This window comes from Chanodichthys erythropterus, chromosome 12, assembly GCF_024489055.1.
Source record: "Chanodichthys erythropterus isolate Z2021 chromosome 12, ASM2448905v1, whole genome shotgun sequence".
Classification (NCBI taxonomy): Eukaryota; Metazoa; Chordata; class Actinopteri; order Cypriniformes; family Xenocyprididae; genus Chanodichthys; species Chanodichthys erythropterus.
The window spans coordinates 29519997-29540604 of NC_090232.1; the positions used below are offsets into that span (position 1 = coordinate 29519997).

At 35.7% G+C, this 20608-nt stretch overlaps 1 protein-coding gene across 2 annotated transcripts in view; it reads left to right on the top strand.

Moving 5' to 3' along the window:
* Positions 1 to 20023: 20023 nt before the first annotated feature.
* epha6 (eph receptor A6) overlaps positions 20024 to 20608 on the top strand; it is a 175690-nt gene continuing 175105 nt past the window's right edge. For both annotated transcript variants that reach the window (XM_067405288.1, XM_067405289.1), the window contains exon 1: positions 20024 to 20113. In XM_067405288.1, coding sequence (XP_067261389.1) covers positions 20038 to 20113 — 76 coding nt within the window. In that variant the 5' untranslated portion in view covers positions 20024 to 20037. The remainder of the gene's footprint in view (positions 20114 to 20608) is intronic.

Below are 20608 nucleotides of genomic sequence, written 5' to 3' on the forward strand. Positions count from 1 at the left end.
TGTTTTGTGTTTGTGATGTTTTGAATGCAGTGCTCTTGCATGTGAGGCATTTTGCATTTAGTATTTGCAATTATTGGATTTGTGTGTAAAGTTTTGAAAAAAAAAGAGGCAAAGTTTTGAAAATGTGTGTAAGCAGTTGAAAAAAAAAAACTGTAATAACACCTATTTTGGCACACACCTCGTCAAAGGTGAGTCTATATATATATATATATATATATATATATATATATATATATATATATATATATATATATATATATATATATATATATATATAATATAATATAATATATATCGATTTGTTTACATCAGCATGAGTTTGAAATATCATTGGTTCAGACTCATGCCATCAAAAATTCGCTATGAATATTAACAAAGCTGAAATTCCGCACTATAAAACGATACCAAACTTCGACTAATGAGGAAGTTGCTGAAGGGAAGTGTGAGTGGTGAAATGAGCAGAGAAAAACTGCATTTTTCGTGGACAAAGGAAAGGTACTCCTCTCAGAAAGCAAGCAAATAAAGATACTTTCAGATGTTTAATTGCTATTTGGAGCTTTTGGATTGCTAGACAAGGGCTTAATGAACTCATTTTTGTGACAACCTCAAAATTCGACTAAAACTGACATTTTTCCCTTGTTTTGCCTGTAGCTCATAATTAGCCTGTGTGCATTCTGACTCATTTTGCCAGCATGGGTCACATATGCTTTGTTTTAACTGTTTAATAGAGTTTCTTTCAAAATATTGTAGGTTCAAACTCCTCAAGAGGCAAACCATGAACTTTGTGATTGTGGTTCAATGATTGCCATTGTTCCTTGCTATTTACATTTTCTGTACTTCTACTAATTCTGAACTTTCTAATGGCTTTAGAAAGGAATGACACTCCAGTATTTTACCCACCTAATGTAGAAATTGACAAACTTCTCCCGTGAAAGAGATATTTTCTCAAAATGTGGCATAAATAAATGTTATTTAGGCTGGTTCATTTCTCTCTTTCTTTCTTTCACTCTCTCTCTCTCTCACACTTTCCTTGTCATTGGACGTTAATCTTAATCAGTATTCCATTGCTGTCAGTTATGGCCAGTGAATTTTAAAAGCCAATTCATGATTAAATATTTTGAGGATTATTTCTATGGCCCTTGGTTATCTGTTGGCAGGGAGAGTTGATGGGGTGTAATAGCAGTTCACAGTTAATGTTGGCAGTCATAAGATTAGTCCCCAATTCACTTTGTGTAGTCGAACAGAAGTCACTGACCCCGTATCAGTTTCGCCCCTTGGCACAGACCAGCTTGGTTTAGCTCTGAAAAAGCTTGAACTGTGTGTAGATCGGCACTGAACACTCTCAATGAAAGGCCCAGTGCTGAATTTGAGTCCTGAGGAATACGCAATGTGTGCTTTATTTAGCTTATGGCATGAAATTCACAAGAGACCATTCATGAGATTAAATGATTATGTGTTCTTATGATATGTTCATAGCTGACTTAGTTTGTTTCTAATTATATCTAATGGTTTGTACGCATTGTTATCTGGAGATTTAAATAGCTTTTCATTTATTTTGTTGCTCCAGATGGCGGAATTCTGAACAAATATGTCTGAAATGATTACTCAGCATGCAGTAGGCAGAAAGAGGAAAGACGCAAAACTTTAGTTCTTTTCTTTGAACAACTTAAAATCAATGACAGAGTTTGAAAAGTTGACAGAGTACTGTCATGACAAGTTGATGACAAAACTATTTACAGCCCTGTGGTGAACAGATGAAGCTGAAAATGAAGAATAATGGGGGGAGTGTTGTTAAGAAGCTCATTACAAAATCATGTAATGTGGTGTCAATGTCAGTAAGTCTCTTACATTATCAGATAATTTGACCTTTATATGACAATGAAATATTATTTCGGGTTGTACTGTAAATGTCATGATTCCCCATAAAATTAATATTTAGAATTTAATAAGCTAATTCACACTTTAATAATATACACTATTTTGATAGTCAATACACTCTATAAGTACTCTGTAACTACATGTCAACTATCTTACTTTAACCCTTTGATGCACAACATGGGTCAAAAATGACCCGGCTGAGTTTTTATTTTCTATATCTTTGCAAGAAATTATTTTAATCATTCAGTATTCCAGGTATTCCTCAATTAACTTGTTTTTGATCATCACAAATCCTCATTTTAATTTTTTCTTTCTTACTTTTTTAATAAAAATCATTTTTGTATCACTACCCTTCTAATGCGCAACATGGGTCAAAAATGATCCGTATTCATTTCCTATGTAATTTCAATCATGGTTGACTGTTTCTTTGCTGAATCTATAAAAGAAATGTATTTTATCATTCATTTATTCCAGGTATTCCTTAAATATCTTGTTTTTGATTGTAAAAAATCATTATGTTCATTTTTTCTTTCTTACTTTATAAACAAACACAGTTTTTGTCTGTCTACATCAATTTTACACACATGGGTCAAAAATGACCCGTATTCATTTCCTATGTAATTTCAGTCATGACTGAGTGTTTCTTCTCTGAATCTTTGAAAGAAATTTATTTTATCATTTATTTATTTCAGGTATTACTTAAATATCTTGTTTTTGATTTTCTACAAATATTTATGTTTATTTTTCTTTCTTACTTTATAAACAAACACAGTTTCTACATCAATTTTACACACACGGGTCAAAAATTACTTGCAAATTTTTGCAAGTAGGAACATATTTACTGCAGACAACTGTTCATCTGCCACACATTTTACATCTTAACAAGGCTACTTTTGTATATTTGATGGATGTAAGTCTTATTATATTTAATATATTAGGCTATATATTTCATAATTTTTAAGTTTTTGTCATAAATCAATGCAATTAATATGTCTGTCACCTGAAATGTCAGTTTTAGTTCTTGTGTTTCTCTTTTCTTCATTGATTCTGCTTGTTAACAGCAGGTGTTCATCACTAATGCTCACTCATCACTTAATTAATTGCTTAATTATCTCATTAACTTTCCCTCTGCTTCAGTGTTATTTTAACACTATATAGAGAGGGACCAAATGTACTCTGAGCACAGTTGATTTAACTCTTGAGATTTTGCTGTGCAGGAATCATGTTTCCAGACATTTATATGTGCCTGATTTCAACGCTGGAGAAATACATAAAGCAAATTTGCCTGTGAGCGCTTTATATAAATACAATATAGGTAGGTCTAAGTCCAGGTGATCACTTATATCAGTGTTATATATCATCCAGTCCTAAAACTTGTAGAATTTTTGTCAGTGTTTTTTAAATACACCCAATTATGCAGAATATAAGATGCTAAATATTTAATTGGTGAGTTGTCAATACAATATATAATAATACAATATATAGTGTATGATTTTACCCCAAAAATATTGACAAAATGATACCCGCAAATCCATGTTTCATTGCCTTGAGTGCAGTTTTTTCTGGGAATTGCAGTGATCCATTTGCTTTTCTTTTCTTTAGCTAACAGTCTGTAAAAAACATACCTCAGATTTATTGTCAAATCTATTTGTACAGTCAATCGCAAATCACTCCCGTTTTGAATGACGTTTGTGAGTTTTTCACGGCATTCCACCATTGCTGCCTCTCAGTCTTTTTGCCACTCAGTGGGCGTAACCGCAGTCGCTCTGGACGACAGTGACATCACGTGCATGCCCTCTATAGCTAGTAGAATGTATAAAAAGTGGGGTCCCACTTTATATTAGGTGGCCTTAACTACCATGTGCTTACATCAAAAAATAAGAATGTACTTATTGGGTTCATATTGAATTGCAAAACACTTTTGCAGCTATTGAGGTTGATACGGGTAAGGTTAGGGACAGGTTTGGTGGTATGGGTAGGTTTAAGGGTAGGGGTAAGGTGTAAGGGATGGGTCAACAGTGTAATTATAAATGTAATTACAGAAATTAATTACAGATGTAATTACATGCAGGTGTTTTTAAAATATAAGTACAATGTAAAAACATGTTTGTACACAATAAGTGCATTGTATCAAATGATTAATTTAAATGTAAGTACATAGTAGTTAAGGCCACTTAATACAAAGTGGGACCAAAAGTGGACTAATAAAGTGTTAATTCATGATATTTGCAAAAACATTTATCTTTGTTTTGGAAAAGAACAATTAAAATGCAGGTACACTCACAGATGCTTAAAGTGTAAGGAAAATATCTTATTACATTTTAGTTGTAAATATTTTTCTAATAAAGTCATATTGAAATTCTTTAAAAAAATAAAAAAAAAATATGTATACATTTTAAATACAGAGGGTACATCTAAGTGTACATCTACAAGAATTTTTTTTTTTTTTTTAATCTTTATAATGGACACTTATGTCATTGAGCCAAGATACAAATGATGAAAGAGAAAGGTGGCAGAGAGGTGCTTAAGAGAAGGTCATTAAAACCTTTTCTCACCCGGAACAGGTGTTGTTTTAAGGATCCTCTGAAAGTTGAGCGGGCGTATCCTCCCCACCAGGCTGGCTGCTTGTAATTAAAACCAACCATAAAAAATCTACCGCTCACCTCGACTCCCTTTTCCTCCTCTGCTTTCTCTCCTCCCCTCATTTATACCCTCTTCCTCCCTCTCTCTTTCTCCCAGCTTGAGTTGAGGAAAGTAGGAAAACATGTGCTTGAGCTGTCAGGGCTGAAGCAGCAGATTGGAGCTTAGTGTCATGCTGTGTGGGGGAAACTGAGGCGAAGTGTACAGCCTGCTGGGGGACACAAGGTGGCAGACCCAGGGGTCCAGCAGGATCATAACCCATATGGGGGAGGGAAAATGGTGCCGGCTCCATCTCAGTGGCCATGTCTGGAAGTGAGACGACAACATCAGTGTACTGCTGGGTTGTATGTCTTTGGCTCTGTGTCTGTCTGTGTGTTTGTGTCTCTGTTTCCGATCAATACTATTGACTGTGCACCCCTGCAAGGACACTAATGATGCTTTTATTGTCATTTCTAAAAGGGAAGCTTCTCTCGGTTATCAAAAATTGGTCTTTTTCAACAACTTGTTTATAGTTTGTCCTTTGTAAACCCCCATCGGGCCTCAACTAGATTAAACTAAAACTTTGCACCAATTAACTTTCAGCAAGCTATGATCTTTCAATTTGCACTTTATCATGAATCCATTGATTAGTTTTTTCCCCTTTTAATAGGTCAAAGCTGTGTCCCCTGTCTGGTAGTGAGGGAACAGTGATGATAAGCATATACGCTGTAGTTACAGTGGCAGATGCAGAGCATGCATCATGTTTCTAATGGGACAATTAGAGGAACATTTGGAGCCAGATGCCGAGTGTAACCATGAACCTGATACAGCCTCTATCTGATGATGGATTGAAGAGAGAGAGAAATTAATCTTGCATCTACTCACCACACTGTTTATTTCTTTGATATATTTGCACAATTTGACATTGAGACTTTATAGTGACGACATGGCTAGACTCAAGGCCTTTGCCTTTGTCCGGTGCAGGATAGTGTGCACAAATATTACAAAATGACACAAGTGTTGTCATCAATGCATGAAATAGATCTTGAGAGGCACACACACAATAGCCTTATTCATTCCATATGATTTATTTAAGTAAGTCTGTAGTCATTCAAGGTAGAAGTCTGTTCACTGACTGTCTAAAACATATGTTACAAAAAAAAAAAAAAAAAAAAAATGGATTTAAAACGTTTACAAGGTTATTGGTATCAAAGTTTTGAACTAAAAAACACTAGCAGCAATTTAGAAAATAAACTAGTTTTGCAGTAGTTTTGAAGTCCTAGTTGCAGAACTTTGTTTCAAAGTTGTATCGTCAACTAAAACGGAAACTAAAACTACTACATTTTTGGTAACTGAAATAAAGATGGAATATAACAAAATATAAATATTAGATGAAAAACTTGAACTTAAAAAACATGAAATTTGGAAATGTTGTCATGGCAAATAATAAAAATAAATAATTTTTAATTGAAGTACTAAAAAACTAAAATTACTAAAACTAAAACTGAAATAAAATAAAAAAAAAACATTAAAGCTAAACAGAAATATTAAAAAAATAATAAAAATGACAAAGATTACTAAAACTTAAACTAAAATATAAAAATAAATAAAAGCTCATTTAAAATATTAACAAAATAACACTGATATTAAATAATATTACATGATAAATAGTATTACTTTTGGACTTACAGTAGTAACGACGCACAGAGTTCACTACGTATGACAATGGTTCAAATTGTTGAATAAAGTCGTTATTTTTGTTTTGTTTTTGCGCACAAAAAGTATTCTCGTCGCTTCATAACATTAAGTTTGAACCACTGTAGTCACGTTGACTATTTTAACCATGTTTTTAACTACCTTTCTGGACGTCAAAAGGTTGCCTATGTGTCGATCAGATACACTCAGATTTCATCAATAATATCTTAATTTGTGTTCTGAAGATGAATGAAGGTCTTACGGGTGTGAAACGACATGAGGGTGAGTACTTAAAGGTACAATATGTAAATTTTTTGCAGTAAAATATCCAAAAACCACTAGCCTAGTGTTATATATTTTGTCCAGCTGATTACAAACAATATCTCTAATGTTTTCAACTACTTGTAAATCATGAGAAAATGCCCATTCTAAACAGTGACACGGGGCAGTGCAGTCGCCTGTCAATGACGTCAGTTACCTTTGTTACCGCCTTTACTGACGTAGAAACCACATGACAACAGTGCCGGAAGTAGTGTTTAGCGTCCAGCAAACCACTAGCTTGCTTCAAGCAGTTCCTTATTTACTTCTTGCACGTTTTATGGTGGATTGTGTTACTTATTTATGGAACATAATTACTGTTTACCATCTGCCGCTTGTTCTGTCGACAAGGACAGCTCCCGTAAACTCATGACCGGAAAAGGGGAAGCGGCGCCGGCGACTGTGTCATAATAAAAGTCCCGCTGCTCGTGAGGCATGTGTTGATCAATCGCTCCAGCTCCTCGTTCAGCTCCCGCAACACTCGCTCCTGCTCTGCTTCATACCACAGTAACGTTAATAATCGCATCCACGAACAGGAGTTCTTCCAGACTCCATCCCTATTCTTTTGCACCGTCCGTTGATATGGAGACCACATGTCCCAAGTTTCCGCTCTAAAACTTGGGACAAAACGCCTTTGTTTTGAATAGGCTTCTAGCGACCTCTAGCGGAAAAAAATATCACAAATTGTACCTTTAATGACAGAAATTTCATTTTTAGGTGAACTAACCCTTTAAGAAAGGTTAATAAATGCTGTTAAAATATGCATTACTCACGTTAATGCATTAACTAATGTTAACAAATGAGACCTTGTTGCAAAGTGTTAGCTATTCAGATACCCCCACCACTAAAATGGCACATAAAAACAACATGATCTGTAACTGGTCACTTTAGATGTTAAACAGACCTTCACTTACTGTAGTGGGCGGTTCTCGGCCAGAATGAGCTGCAGTGAGGATTCGATTTTAAGCAGCAAGTCAAAAGTTTAACCTTGGCAATAAATCTATATATTCCAGGCCCCTTCTGGATTTGAATGTCTACAGTCTTGATATGTTTCATCCCTATGCATTTTGATCATCACTGTATAGATTTTTGTCCTCTATCAATAAGGTAGACCAGGCAGCCAGCTATAGACAGTATGGGGGCTATGGGACAGTTCTCCAATAAAGAATTTATTTCCACAACATTCTAACAGCCTTTGTGTGGCTAGAACATTCCCGGGATGACAATATTAGTTAGAAGTTGATATCTGCAACATTAGTTTCAGGAAGGCTTCTGCTAGATTAGGTATTTACTTATTTACTAAGGCTTATGTAATTGTCGAGGATTGAATGTAGGGCAACACACACATGAATATAATAAATATCACATGAGAGGCATCCAAAACATATCTAAATATACACTACCATTCAAAAGATGTTGCGTATTAAAACAGAAAACATTTATTTACAATATTTTTAAATTGTAATAATATTTCACAATGTTACTGTTTATTGTATTTTATTTTATCAATTGAATGCAGCCTTGGTGGGCATAAGAGACTTCTTACAGACCCCAAACTTTTGAACACTAATGTGTTCATAAATATACTGATTCTCACCACACACATATGTGCCATTAATTGACTATAATATGTATCTACCCTCAAAAACCACATTTTTTAAATCTACAAACATCTTCTCAATTCATAACACATTGAAATGCCAATGCATTACAAACCACACATCTTGAATGATATATGCTGATGAATGAACATAAGAAAGCAGCATCCTCTGCATTAGTGTTTGCAGTAGTCAGCTGCGCTTACAAGATACTTGTGCAACATGGGAGAATATGTCCAAATGAGTCAGCCGTTCCTCTTGGTGCTGATGTTGTGGCTAGTCCTTTCCGCAGCTGCGGGTCCAGCTGTTATATCCACAGCACCATATTGGGAGTTGCATCATGCATATAAAAAAAAACAAACAGTCAAACATGTGGACATGCAGCTTGACAAAGTGACTGTGCATGTGTGTGTGAATTTGACTGTTAAAATGCAAGAGGATGTTTCAATGTGCTTGTCTGAAGGTGTGCAAACTGCTGTACAAATGTTCTAAATATGTGTGAACATGTGTTTGAGTGTGCATGAATAAATTGTTTTTGAAATTACACGAAGGATTGCGGAAGCATATTGCACAGTAGTCCTTGGGGACAGCGAGGGGGAAGCAATTTAAATCTGTTGCCATAAGTTCATTATGTTGTAGAGTGTTTGTTTTATGATAGGATGAGTGTGTGCACATTTAGATGAGAGTGGATTTCAAGAGCTAGTCGTAGCAAATTTACACTGTTTAAAGTGGTAGTATTGTCATGGACAAAGGAACATGTGCAATAATGTGTTTTTAATGGGAGGTGAGTAGGTGGATTGACAGGTGTGGTATGCGAAAATAGTGAAGATAAAAACACCTTTGATGGTTTAATGATGATGTAAAGAACTGGTTCAGATGGTGAGTGATTAGGGGTTTTACACTAAGGAAGAATTATATATATATATATATATATATATATATATATATATATATATATATATATATATATATATATATATATATATATATAATGTATACAGCTATGGAAAAAATTAAGAGACCACTTAACATTGATTTCTGAACATGGAGTGGTCTCAAAATATTTATATATAATTTGTTTATTTAACAGGAACACAAACAACCGATGCCATGTATACATAAGGCATTTCGTATAAAGCTAGTTTGCACCCTTCGTCCCTAGTTAGGTTTTTTAATAAAATCAAAACATCCAAATAAAAAAAAAAAAAAACACAATCATCACAAGGAACAAAAAAAAAATAAAAAATACACATATGTATATACAAATAACAAATGTTGGGGGTAACACATTACATGTAACTTAAGTTATGTAATCAGATTACTTTTTGCAAGTAACTAGTAAAGTAAAGCATTACTTTTTCAATTTCCAACAAAATATCTACGTTACTTTTTCAAATAGATAACAAAAGTTACTTTGTTTTCACATTTACTGACTGACAGCTCTCCTGTCCCAGAGGTGTTGTGTGTGCTGTGTAAACATGATGGCTATTGTAGTTCTAGATTAAATGTGAACATGCATTTACTCATCTCACTTGCACAAAAACATTCAGTATTCCTCAAAATGAATAAAAACAATGAAATGCAATCTCTGAATTTTACACAAATCAGTAATAATTAAATATATTAAATTAAACAAGCAAGCCCACCACAGGCGAGAAAAAGTAATGCAAAAGTAATGTAATGGATTACTTTTTGCAAAAGTAATGTAATGGATTACTTTTTGTAAAAGTAAGTAAGTAACACAATTAGTTACTTTTTAGGGAGTAATGCAATATTGTAATGCATTACTTTTAAAAGTAACTTTCCCCAACACTGCAAATAATTAGTTAAACCAAAAATTATTCAGACATTTTTTATATTTTTGATATATTTTTACTAGTGGGTGCAGGACACTATAGTTCATTTATGTAAGTGAGGATAGCAAAATAAAGTAAACTGTGACATATTATACCCAACAATTCTTCACACAGTGACTTACCTGTAAAACTGATAAACAATTTGGAACCAAAAATTAGTCAGACACTTTGGCCTGGTCATGTTTTACTTAAAAGTTATCTGACATAATTAAGATAAAAAAAAAAAAAAAAAAAGTCTGACACAGTTTAACTGTGAGATCTTGTCATATTTTATTACCATTTTTTTTTTTTTAAACTTGATTGTTTGATTGTTTAGGTTGTACCTAAACAATCAAACAATGGCATATTGACATACCCAAACACATATGTAACTTTTACAAAGTCAAAAACATAAAATGTAAGTTATCCTATACAGAAAGAAAATGTAAAATTACCTGAATAAGCCTAATGTACTCATTTGTGAATGTCACTGTATTAGATTACAGCCATTGTTTCAGCTTTGTAGAGAAAACTAAGTTCTGATTGCAACTTTAAGTCTACAGGCATGGTGTTCCATTGATGTGAACCTTTCACTTAAAATGATTGATGATTGACCCAGAGTAGTTCTGCATCTCCGAACTCTACAATTCCCACTTACCACCCCACTGGTCTTTGCCCCAACACTACTATATTTTTGTATCAACTGACAGATTACATCAAGGCCTATGGCAAGGCCTATGTACACTTAAATACTGCTTTTATAAATGAAAATTAAAAAAAAATATCAAAACTTAAATCACTTTTGAAGAATTTGATAATGATGCCATTTCAGTGGTTTCTGATCCATTACTTTTAAAGTTCTGTATAATGACATTACAGGCTTAACTGATTGAGAAGCCTGACGCCAAATTATCGCACAATAAGTCATATGCGATAATATGAAAGTATGCATAAAACGTTTAAGCTGCTTTAAGAGATATACGTGATCTTACCATACGAAAACAGTTGACATTTTCTTAAAGGTCCCATTCTTCGTGATCCTATGTTTCAAACTTTAGTTAGTGTGTAATGTTGTTGTTAGAGTATAAATAAAATCTGTAAAATTTTAAAGCTCAAAGTTCAATGCCAAGCGAGATATTTTATTTAACAGAAGTCGCCTACATCGAACGGCCAGTTTGGACTACATCCCTCTACTTCCTTCTTTAATGACGTCACTAAAACTGGTTTTTGACTAACCTCCGCCCACAGGAATACACAAGAGTTGCGTTTGTAGAGTGTGTTTGTCGCCATGTCATTGAAACGCTGTTATTTTCATCCCGCAGTCCAATCACCAGGTCTGATTCCGGCTCAAATTGATATGGTAAAATTAAAGACATGTTTACAATAACACTGAGCGCATGCATCTCCACCATAGACTGTGATCTCCACGTTATGGTAAGAGGAATGACTTTTCCGGGCACGGTGTGCTCAGAGCTGTCGAATCACAACACAGGAATGAACCGCTGGCACAATCAGAACTCGTTACGTATTTCTGTATGAGGGACTTCATACAACAAGGAAGTCATCAGCCCGTTTTTATGACAGTGGAAACAGCGGTATACAGATAAGTAAATTATGTGTTTTTTTACACGCGAAACATGAACACATGTTATATTGCACACTATAAACACAATCAAAGCTTCAAAATACCATGAAAAACGGGATCTTTAATATGGGCATCAAACTTAAGTTTAGAGTCTACAATGACACCCAAATATTTAAATTAATTTACTTCCTTAACTTCCTTTTGGTCAATCACCCAGTGCTTTGTTCTTTAATGAAAAACACATTGATACCATTTTGTTGTAACAGTCATCCTGCATCCACTGGGAAACACTGAACAGTTGCCTGGTTAATATTTCTGCAGCCAAATGAGAAGTTTCTGCTGTTAAATAAATAATTGTTTCATCTGAATACATTTGACAACCAGCCTCCTTGCAACTTTCAGGCAAATCATTTATATATACTGTAAATAGGAAAAAGCAAAGGACAACATTGATCCTTGTGGAGATAAACATTAAGAGTCCTTCATGTAAACGAGACCAGAAAACTGACTGAGGTGAATGGTGTGCTTTAAGTACTGCTGTGGTGATGAGTGGCTGACGGGGAACAGGTGTGTGTGTGCTTAACTGATGGCGGAGTGAGTGCAGGTGAGGGCCAGGGAAGATGATGGGAAATGGAGTCCAGCACAAACGGAGACTGTGACCCTCACATTCCTACTTGCTGTTCTACCAGTATGTTACAATGCTCCTTTGGTAGGTTAGTGAAAGACAACACAAATAACATGCCAGTCAGACATCATTCAGCAGCACTATGCTTTAAACAGCAGGTCAAGTTGACAAAATCACATGCTGTTACTTTAGCTTCCTTACATCTAGGAGCTCCCACATATAATCAATACTCAAATTGAATGAAGTAGTTAAACTGTTGTGTGTAATTGGAATCAAAACACGGTTGAACTAATTACACAATTCTCCCTTAACAGAGGTTGAGGGGTTATCTGAGACAAGGCTGTTTTTGTCAGTTTTCCGGCTGGTTTATTGACCTCAACAGCCACCACATACTGACAGAGCTCCTTTCTTTAGAAATCCTTTGGTTTCAGGTATGCCCTTTTTGTTGTTACATGTCAGTCTTCCTCTCTATTCTTGGTCTTTCAATCAATACTCTCACAAGGCTATAAATTCCCCGCCCGTGTCTGTTTCGTTAAGTGCGTCTGATTCTTCCTCCGCCTCTCAAGCAGTGTATCACCTCTAGTGAATCTCCCCCCACAGCTACACTTCACCAGGCCACAAAATCAATCAATACGGTAATTAATGCAAACACGCCAGGTGTTCTGTCTGGAGTTGAGAACCATGAGGGGAAGTTCAAGGCTTTGTTTTATCTCCATGTAACACTGTGTGAAAATTTGTGACTCAGAAAATAGATTATTCTCGTTCACTTGACAGCTGTTGTATGTTGGATTGATTAGATATGGGCATGAGTGGAATGTTTGCATAAAAAAAAAAAAACATATTCAGGCAATAATTAACTAATTAACAGCAACTTTAAATCCTTTTGTCTGTATGTGTCGATATTAAGAGCAGTGACTTGATTGGGCCAATGAGTGTAGTGTCGCTGTCCGTGGTGCTGAAGTGATGGCCGGGCACAGGGGAAACAGGAGGTCAGTTAGCCACTGAAAAGTTAAAATCACATTCAGATCGTTGTTTATCGACCGGTTGTAATGATCTAAATGAGTATTGATTGTGCAGGAGTGTTAATAAGTGACCGATAGACTATTTAATCAACATCGTCACGCTGTCCTCGTGGGCTGAGTTTGGTCCAATGATGCCAAGCACACGCTCTCTCCATTTATTTGCACTTCCTCTCTTCTCGTTCTTTTGCGGCAGCAGATTAGAGTTCACACGCCATTAGTCACGGTGGGGTGTTACGCGCGGATCCCGCGCCGAGAAATCTTCTTTGTGTCAGGATCGCTTTGTCCCGCCGCGGCGGCTTATCTCCGGGACGAACGCACAATTACTTTTTAACGATTTCATGCCGGTTCATTACGAGAGCAGAGGCCCGCGCACAGAGACTTATAAAAGGTAATCAGACATAATTAAGCTCGCACCGGTGCCTATCGTATAGAAGAATGTGGTCAAACCTCAGTGCCGTGACCCATGCTATTATAGACCTAAATACATTAGCGTCTCACTATCTCTCTCTCTCTCTCTCTCTCTCTCTCTCTCTCTCTCTCTCTCTCTCTCCGTATGAGAGTGTGTTAAAATATTCACAAAAATACCATCAAAGCCAATATATATCCATATCTGATCCATTTTTTTTTTTTTTTTTTTTTTTTTTTGTAATATGTGACCCTGGACACCAAAAGTCATAAGGGTACTTTTTTTTTTTTTTTTTTTTTAATTGGGATGCATACATCATCTGAAAGCTGAATAAATAAGCTTTCCATTGATGTATGGTTTGTTAGGGTAGGAACATTTGGCCGAGATACAATTATGTCTATTTGAAAATCTGGAATCTGAGGGTGCAAAATAAATAAATAAATAAATAAATATTGAGAAAATCTCCTTTAAAGGGTTAGTTCACCCAAAAATGAAAATTCTGTCATTTATTACTCACCCTCATGTCTTTCCACACCCATAAGACCTTCGTTCATCTTCAGATTAATTCACAAATTAAGATATTTTTGATCAAATCTGATGGCTCAGTGAGGCCTCCATTGACAGCAAGATAATTAACACTTTCAGATGCCCAGAAAGCTACTAAAGACATATTTAAAACAGTTCATGTAAGTACAGTGGTTCAACTTTAATATTATAAAGCAACAAGACTACTTTTTGTGCACTGAAATAACGACTTTTCAACAATATCTAGTGATGGCCGATTTTAAAACACTGTTTCGAAGCTTTAAGAATATTTTGTTTATTGAAATTTCGGAACACTTATGACATAACGAAGCCTCGTTTACTGAAATCACGTGACTTTGGCGCTCCGAACCAATGATTTGAAACAAAAGATTCATAAAGCTTCAAAGCAGTGTTTTGAAATCAGACATCACTAGATATTGTTAAAAAGTGTTTATTTTATTTTATTTTTTTTCTTATTATTATTATTATTATTTTTTTTTTTTTTGGTGCAACAAAAATGATTCTCATCGTTTAGCAACGCATATCCACTCACAAAAATAATTTTTTGATATATACAGTAGGAAATTTACAAAATGTCTTCATGGAGCATGATCTTTACTTAATATACTAATGATTTTTGGAATAAAAGAAAAATCGATAATTTTGACCTATACAATATATGCTACACACAAATACACTACAAATATACCCATGCGACTTATGACTGGTTTTGTGGTCTAGGGTCCCACATGCATTTAAACCTCGATTGAATACTAACCCAAATAACAATTACAAATTTTTCTTTTAAAGGACCCAAGGTCAAAAGCTTAATGGTGCTCTTATGGCAGCCAGTGGAAAGACAGAGTGCGTAAGCTTTCATCTTTTTGTAAGAGGGTGAAAACTCTGGCAGGTTTAAAGACACTGCCAGTGCATGTACATTATCAATCTTGAAAGTGACAGCTTCATAGATGAGTCTCCAGGAGTCTCGTGGTATGGAGAAAACCGAACAGCTGTGCTTCTTTTAACCATCATTTGATGTTTTCTTTTCCCAGCCAATCATCCATTTTTCATCTAGGAGACGAATCTTGTCATCTTCTCAGTGTTAGGTATGATGTTCTTGAAATCAAAAGCACAAACAGGTTTTTGTTCTTTGCCGCACACGCACACACACACACACACACACACACACACACACACATGCACACACACAGCCTTTAAATGGTGCAGGCTATTGAGAAGAATTTATTGTATATGTCCTTTTGTTTTCTGCTGAAGAGATTCAGAAACATAGATCTGTGATAGCTCTTTTCTTTTCCGAACAATAAATGGAAACAGATGGCAAAATAATTTAACACAGTCATGATGACAGCTCGGCTTTAATATTGTAAGTAAAAGAAATAAATGGAATATAAAATCTGGAACTCAGTAAATTCAGTAAAAAGATTTGAAATGAACAAGCATTTGATTATGAGAGGGTATTTAGATTGTTTATCATGAAGTGATCATGCCAATTACAGTGTGTCAGATCTCTTTATATATTTACTGATAAACTTTGACAGCATGCTAAATGAGATTGCAGCACATACCGACCCTCTGTCATGAGCTTCCCTGAGTGGATATTACACGTAATATTCTTACATAAGGCGACCAAAAATACACCAAACTTGTACTGAAATATTGTATTTAATGGGTAGTGACTGTGTAAGCATACAGTATATACATGTACAGTATATTCCCATAATTTGTGCTATTTGACAGATAAAATATTTTGCCTACATAATTCTGGAAAAAAAAGTCTATACCCCTGAAGAAAAGTGAATTTACACTATATCCATAACTACTATCTTCTATACTCTCAGTATACACAAGAGTTGTGTAAAATATGAATTTTGACCATATATACTATATATTTTACTGCAAGCAAGGCCAGGTGTAGCAGGTTGTCACAGTTATTCTTAGTTTGATGTGTTTTGCTTTCATTTTCATGGACTTTTAGTATGTTTATCTTTGCTTCATGTTTCCTCATTCCTATGTTCCAATATCAGTTACTATTGTTTTTCATTATTATCAATTAGCACACACTTGTCTGTACTTTAGTTTATTATACTGTGTATATATGCCATTTGTTTCAGTTTCTCTTTGTCTAGAGTTAACTTGGACACTGTTGTGTCAATTCTTCTATTGTTTATTAAAGTTACTTATCTATTTTGAACTACTGCTTTGCTCATATTCCTTTCATATTCATTCATATTCTTGGAATAAGAACAACAGACCTCACTGCAGCTGGAAATAGCTGCAATCAACGTCACACCAAGAAGCTACCACGGATGAGATGGGTTCATTATTTTTATTTTTCATGATCGAGGAGTATGTGGAGGAATTATTTTAACATCTGCCACTGAGCAAGGTGTGATGACGTAACCCTGATGGAGGGCTTCAGGTGTGAGCTGGATGATGAAATCCGCTTCCTGATACCCCAGTGTCTCAGGCTTCAGGACCATCGGCGTCATCTGCTCTCCTTCTGCTCCCTGGGCTCCACTTCCATTAGCTACATCTCCGTAAGTCGTCAGCCAAGTCTCTACCATGGCTCCTCCCTTCGTCGACTCCGCAGTAGGACTGTGCTTGGGATCACCACCTGGCTACCTCTGCTCCTGGTTTCTCCCTGGCTTCTCCCACCATCATCGCCATCTTGGTTCCTTCCAAAGGAGCTTCCTCGGTTATTCTAAGGCATCCTTCGACGGACTCTGACTTCAAAGGCCACACCTTCGAAGGCCACAAAGGTGGGACTGAGCTTTGTTAAATGGGATGGTCTAGCCTAAGAAGGACTGTTTTTGTTGCCTAGCAACTGTGACAGCTGAAGTTGATGAATGACAGTGACATTTTTTACTGGACTCTTTTGAAAGTTATATAAAACTGTCTGAAAACAAGACAAGGTTCACAAACTGTCTAAATATGTTCACCATGGTCCATTTCTGTATATAATAAAGAGTAAAAGTGATCCTTTGAATTGAGATGCAGCTTTAGTTTGATGTGTTTTCGTTGTCAAGGACTTTTAGTAGGTTTATCTTTGCTTCCTGTTTCCTCATTCCTGTGTTGCTTTCTGTTTCCTCTTTTTCCATTATCATTGATTAGCGCACACCTGTTTGTACTTTATTTCGTTGTGTGTATATGCCGTATATGTCTGGTGTTGTTTGTGTTAACTTGCACACTGTTGCGGTGATTCTTCTGTTTATTAAAATTACTTATCTATTTTGAACTACTTACTGCTTCGCTAACCTTCCTCTTCTTGGACTAACCGTGACACAGGTGTAATATAGCACAAATTAACAAATAGTTTGGTTGCTAATGCAATGTGCTGGTGTATTCCCATCATGCATTGCAGCATGTAATAAGTTATGCGATTGAGTTTTTGTTCTGTTGACTGGTTTATTTTGCTGTTTTGTCACTTTTAAACTACTAGATTTCTATGGACTAATTTTATGTTTTTGTACTTTTTAAATGCGTGAAAGTTTTTGTTCAATGGACTTTCAGTGGATGGACAAAAATGATAAGACGATGTTAAAAATGTTAATATATGTTCTGAAGATGAACGGAAGTCTTATGGATTTGTATATATATATATTTTTTTTGGGGTGAACTATCCTTTAAACACTTAACTCACCACAATTGCACTGCAAACATTCCACCACCATTCGTTGATTATAAAATCTATTTTTTAAATAGCAGAAAATTATTTACCTTACATTGATTTAACAGTAAAATCCAGCTATTAATTACTTGTGAAATAACTAACCTCCTGGCAGTATTTTAACAGTGTAGAAGAAAACTTCTGCAGCGTTATGACTTCTATACATTACACTGGAAACATCTGTTCTTTGCCTACATATCGGATGTTCACACACTGTGTGTATTTCCACTGCTTAGCCAGCATAACCTAATTCAAGCCAGCTCCTATATTAAAAACCTGTTTTCCACAAAACCTCATGTCTCCAGTCAATCAATAAATTACATTCAGCATATTGTGTATGCATGATGGCATCGGATGACCTTTAAATGGCTGTGCAAAAATAACCATCCTGAATGAATTGTATGGAGGGGATATGAGGGGGAAGGAGGGAGTTATTTTCACATCTGAGACCATTAGACGCCAGTTAGATGTCTGAATTACACAGGCATGACAAGCAGTGGACTCTCACAAGCATGACATCAGCAATTAATAGGATCTCGAACACAATAGATAAATCAGGTCACATATTTGCACAGTTGCTCTAAGTGTGAATTATAACCAGTTTTTTATTCAGAGGTGAACTGCACCATTTAAACAACAACAACAAAACATAGCATGTGATTTCATACAGTAGCATTTCATAGAGTAAACTAATGCAATGCTGCTACTATTTTGCAGATTAACTGTAATAGTGGCTACAGCACTGTGTTAGAGCCTAGATTCCCATCATGCATTGTGGCATGCATTGTGGGTTGCAGTTTTGTACAATTTGCTATTCTGTTTTGTTGTTTCTGTCGTTGTTGTTGTTGTCACTATTAGTTACCTGTGATGTTTTGTGTATTTATTTGTTTTTACCTAAAATTATGTTTCTTGATTTCCATCTTTGCTGAATAAGCTATTTAGAGTGCTGATAATTGTGCATGCCTGCATGTTTGAAAACTATAGCTACAGCAGACTAATATCTTTAGAAACAATGATTAGCTTACCACAATACTATTTTTTTTTAAATATATTTTCTAAGTTGCAGGTCCAGATTTCCAGTCAGTCTTAAGAGTCATTATTTAGTTTAGTTTTTGTTCTCCATGTAACACAGTGCAACCACATAATGTTCTGAAGCACTGTTACATCAGCTGCATAGGAAAATTAATATGAATAAATGTATATATATATATATATATATATATATATATATATATATATATATATATATATATATATATATATATATATATATATATGTTGTATTATGATTGAAATTGATCTAGCCTGCATTGAATTCATATTAACATTCTGAATTTTGTTTGCTGTACATTTTTGCAAAATACTGCTAAAATTTTACAGTGCAGACTATTCTTTCAGCTATTATTTTGGTAGGCGGGTTAATTTCCTGCATTAATATAGTTAAAGGGTGATCAACTAAACTTGGTGAAATTGCAACGGTTCAAACGGGCTGAAGAAATGTTTCAACATCTTAAAAGTTAAAATTAAGTACACAAGCAGATGTTGGAAACGCATCGCATATAACTTATGCAGTCTGTTCCATCAGCCTTACGCAGACCGAAGAAGTCTTACATGTGCCATGTTAAGCAAGCCGGACTTTCCTAGCCTTGAAAGAACCGCGGGACAGCACAGACAGCACAGAGTGGAAACGAACACCCTCTAGTGCTGATGAGCTGGTCTTCCGTCTAGATCCTCAGAACTCACTTGGGCTTTTCACCTCAAGATCGCGTTTCGCGCGCCTGAGACTTAAAGCGTCGTTGAAGCTGTAGTTCCAGCCAGGTCTGTCTGCGTGCGCGAGACTGATTTGACAAGTTTATGCGCGTGATACTCGCCAGGCTCGTGTCGACGGCACAGCGTTAACGTTTAGAGTAAGGGAAAGCCCGTTAATGGATATTTACGACTGGAGAACATAACTAGTCTGCCGTTATTTCAAGTGTTGACAACCAAGCATCGTTAGTGATAACTTATCTCACAGCTTCTGCCCTATTTATGGGGTAAATTCTGTAAGTTTTTCAAGTGCCGCCGGTAGTTGTGCGAAATGGGCTGGCATTTCTGTCGCTCTGTGTCCGCGTTTTCGCGGTGCGGGGAACGAGGCGGCTGACGCGCAAAATCCTTAATAATAGTTAAATGAATTGTATTACTGGATATTTCGTCGTGGACTCTTTTCTTTAGTAACTGTCACCGACTTCAACTGGATACAAAAAATGACTTTTCAAAGATTTTTCTTCGTGTTTGCTTTACCGGGATTGATGTTGACAGACCCCGGCCATCCAAACCAAGGTGAGTTTGATACTATATCATAGCATAATGCCTATTCATATGCATATTGTGTATGTTTATAGTGCGTATTGCGTGCACATGAGACGCTAAAATCTCGTTCAGTCTTTCAATTTGGCCAAGGTATTATATATTTATTTGGCTAATGACACTTTATACCCACATTTCAGAATATTGCTCTTTGTTTTGACTGGCTGCTCAGTGCAGGAAAGATTAGAAACGCACTGTTTACTGTCGTTCTGTAGTTCTGAAGGCTTATGCTCAGCATCACACAAACTGGGTTTGTGCATCCCACACAAACCCATAAGGTCGGGAAGACCGGAGAATGTTGTAACACGTTCAAAGCCTATAACTCTGTTTTTTACGCTCTGAAACACTGATATGAAATTGATAAAGTGGGTCTGCCATATTAAAGTAGGTTATAAATTTACAACTCTGTAAATCAAGGTCAAGTACAAAGAGTGTTGTTGTTGTTGGCACTACCTGAGTGGATTATAC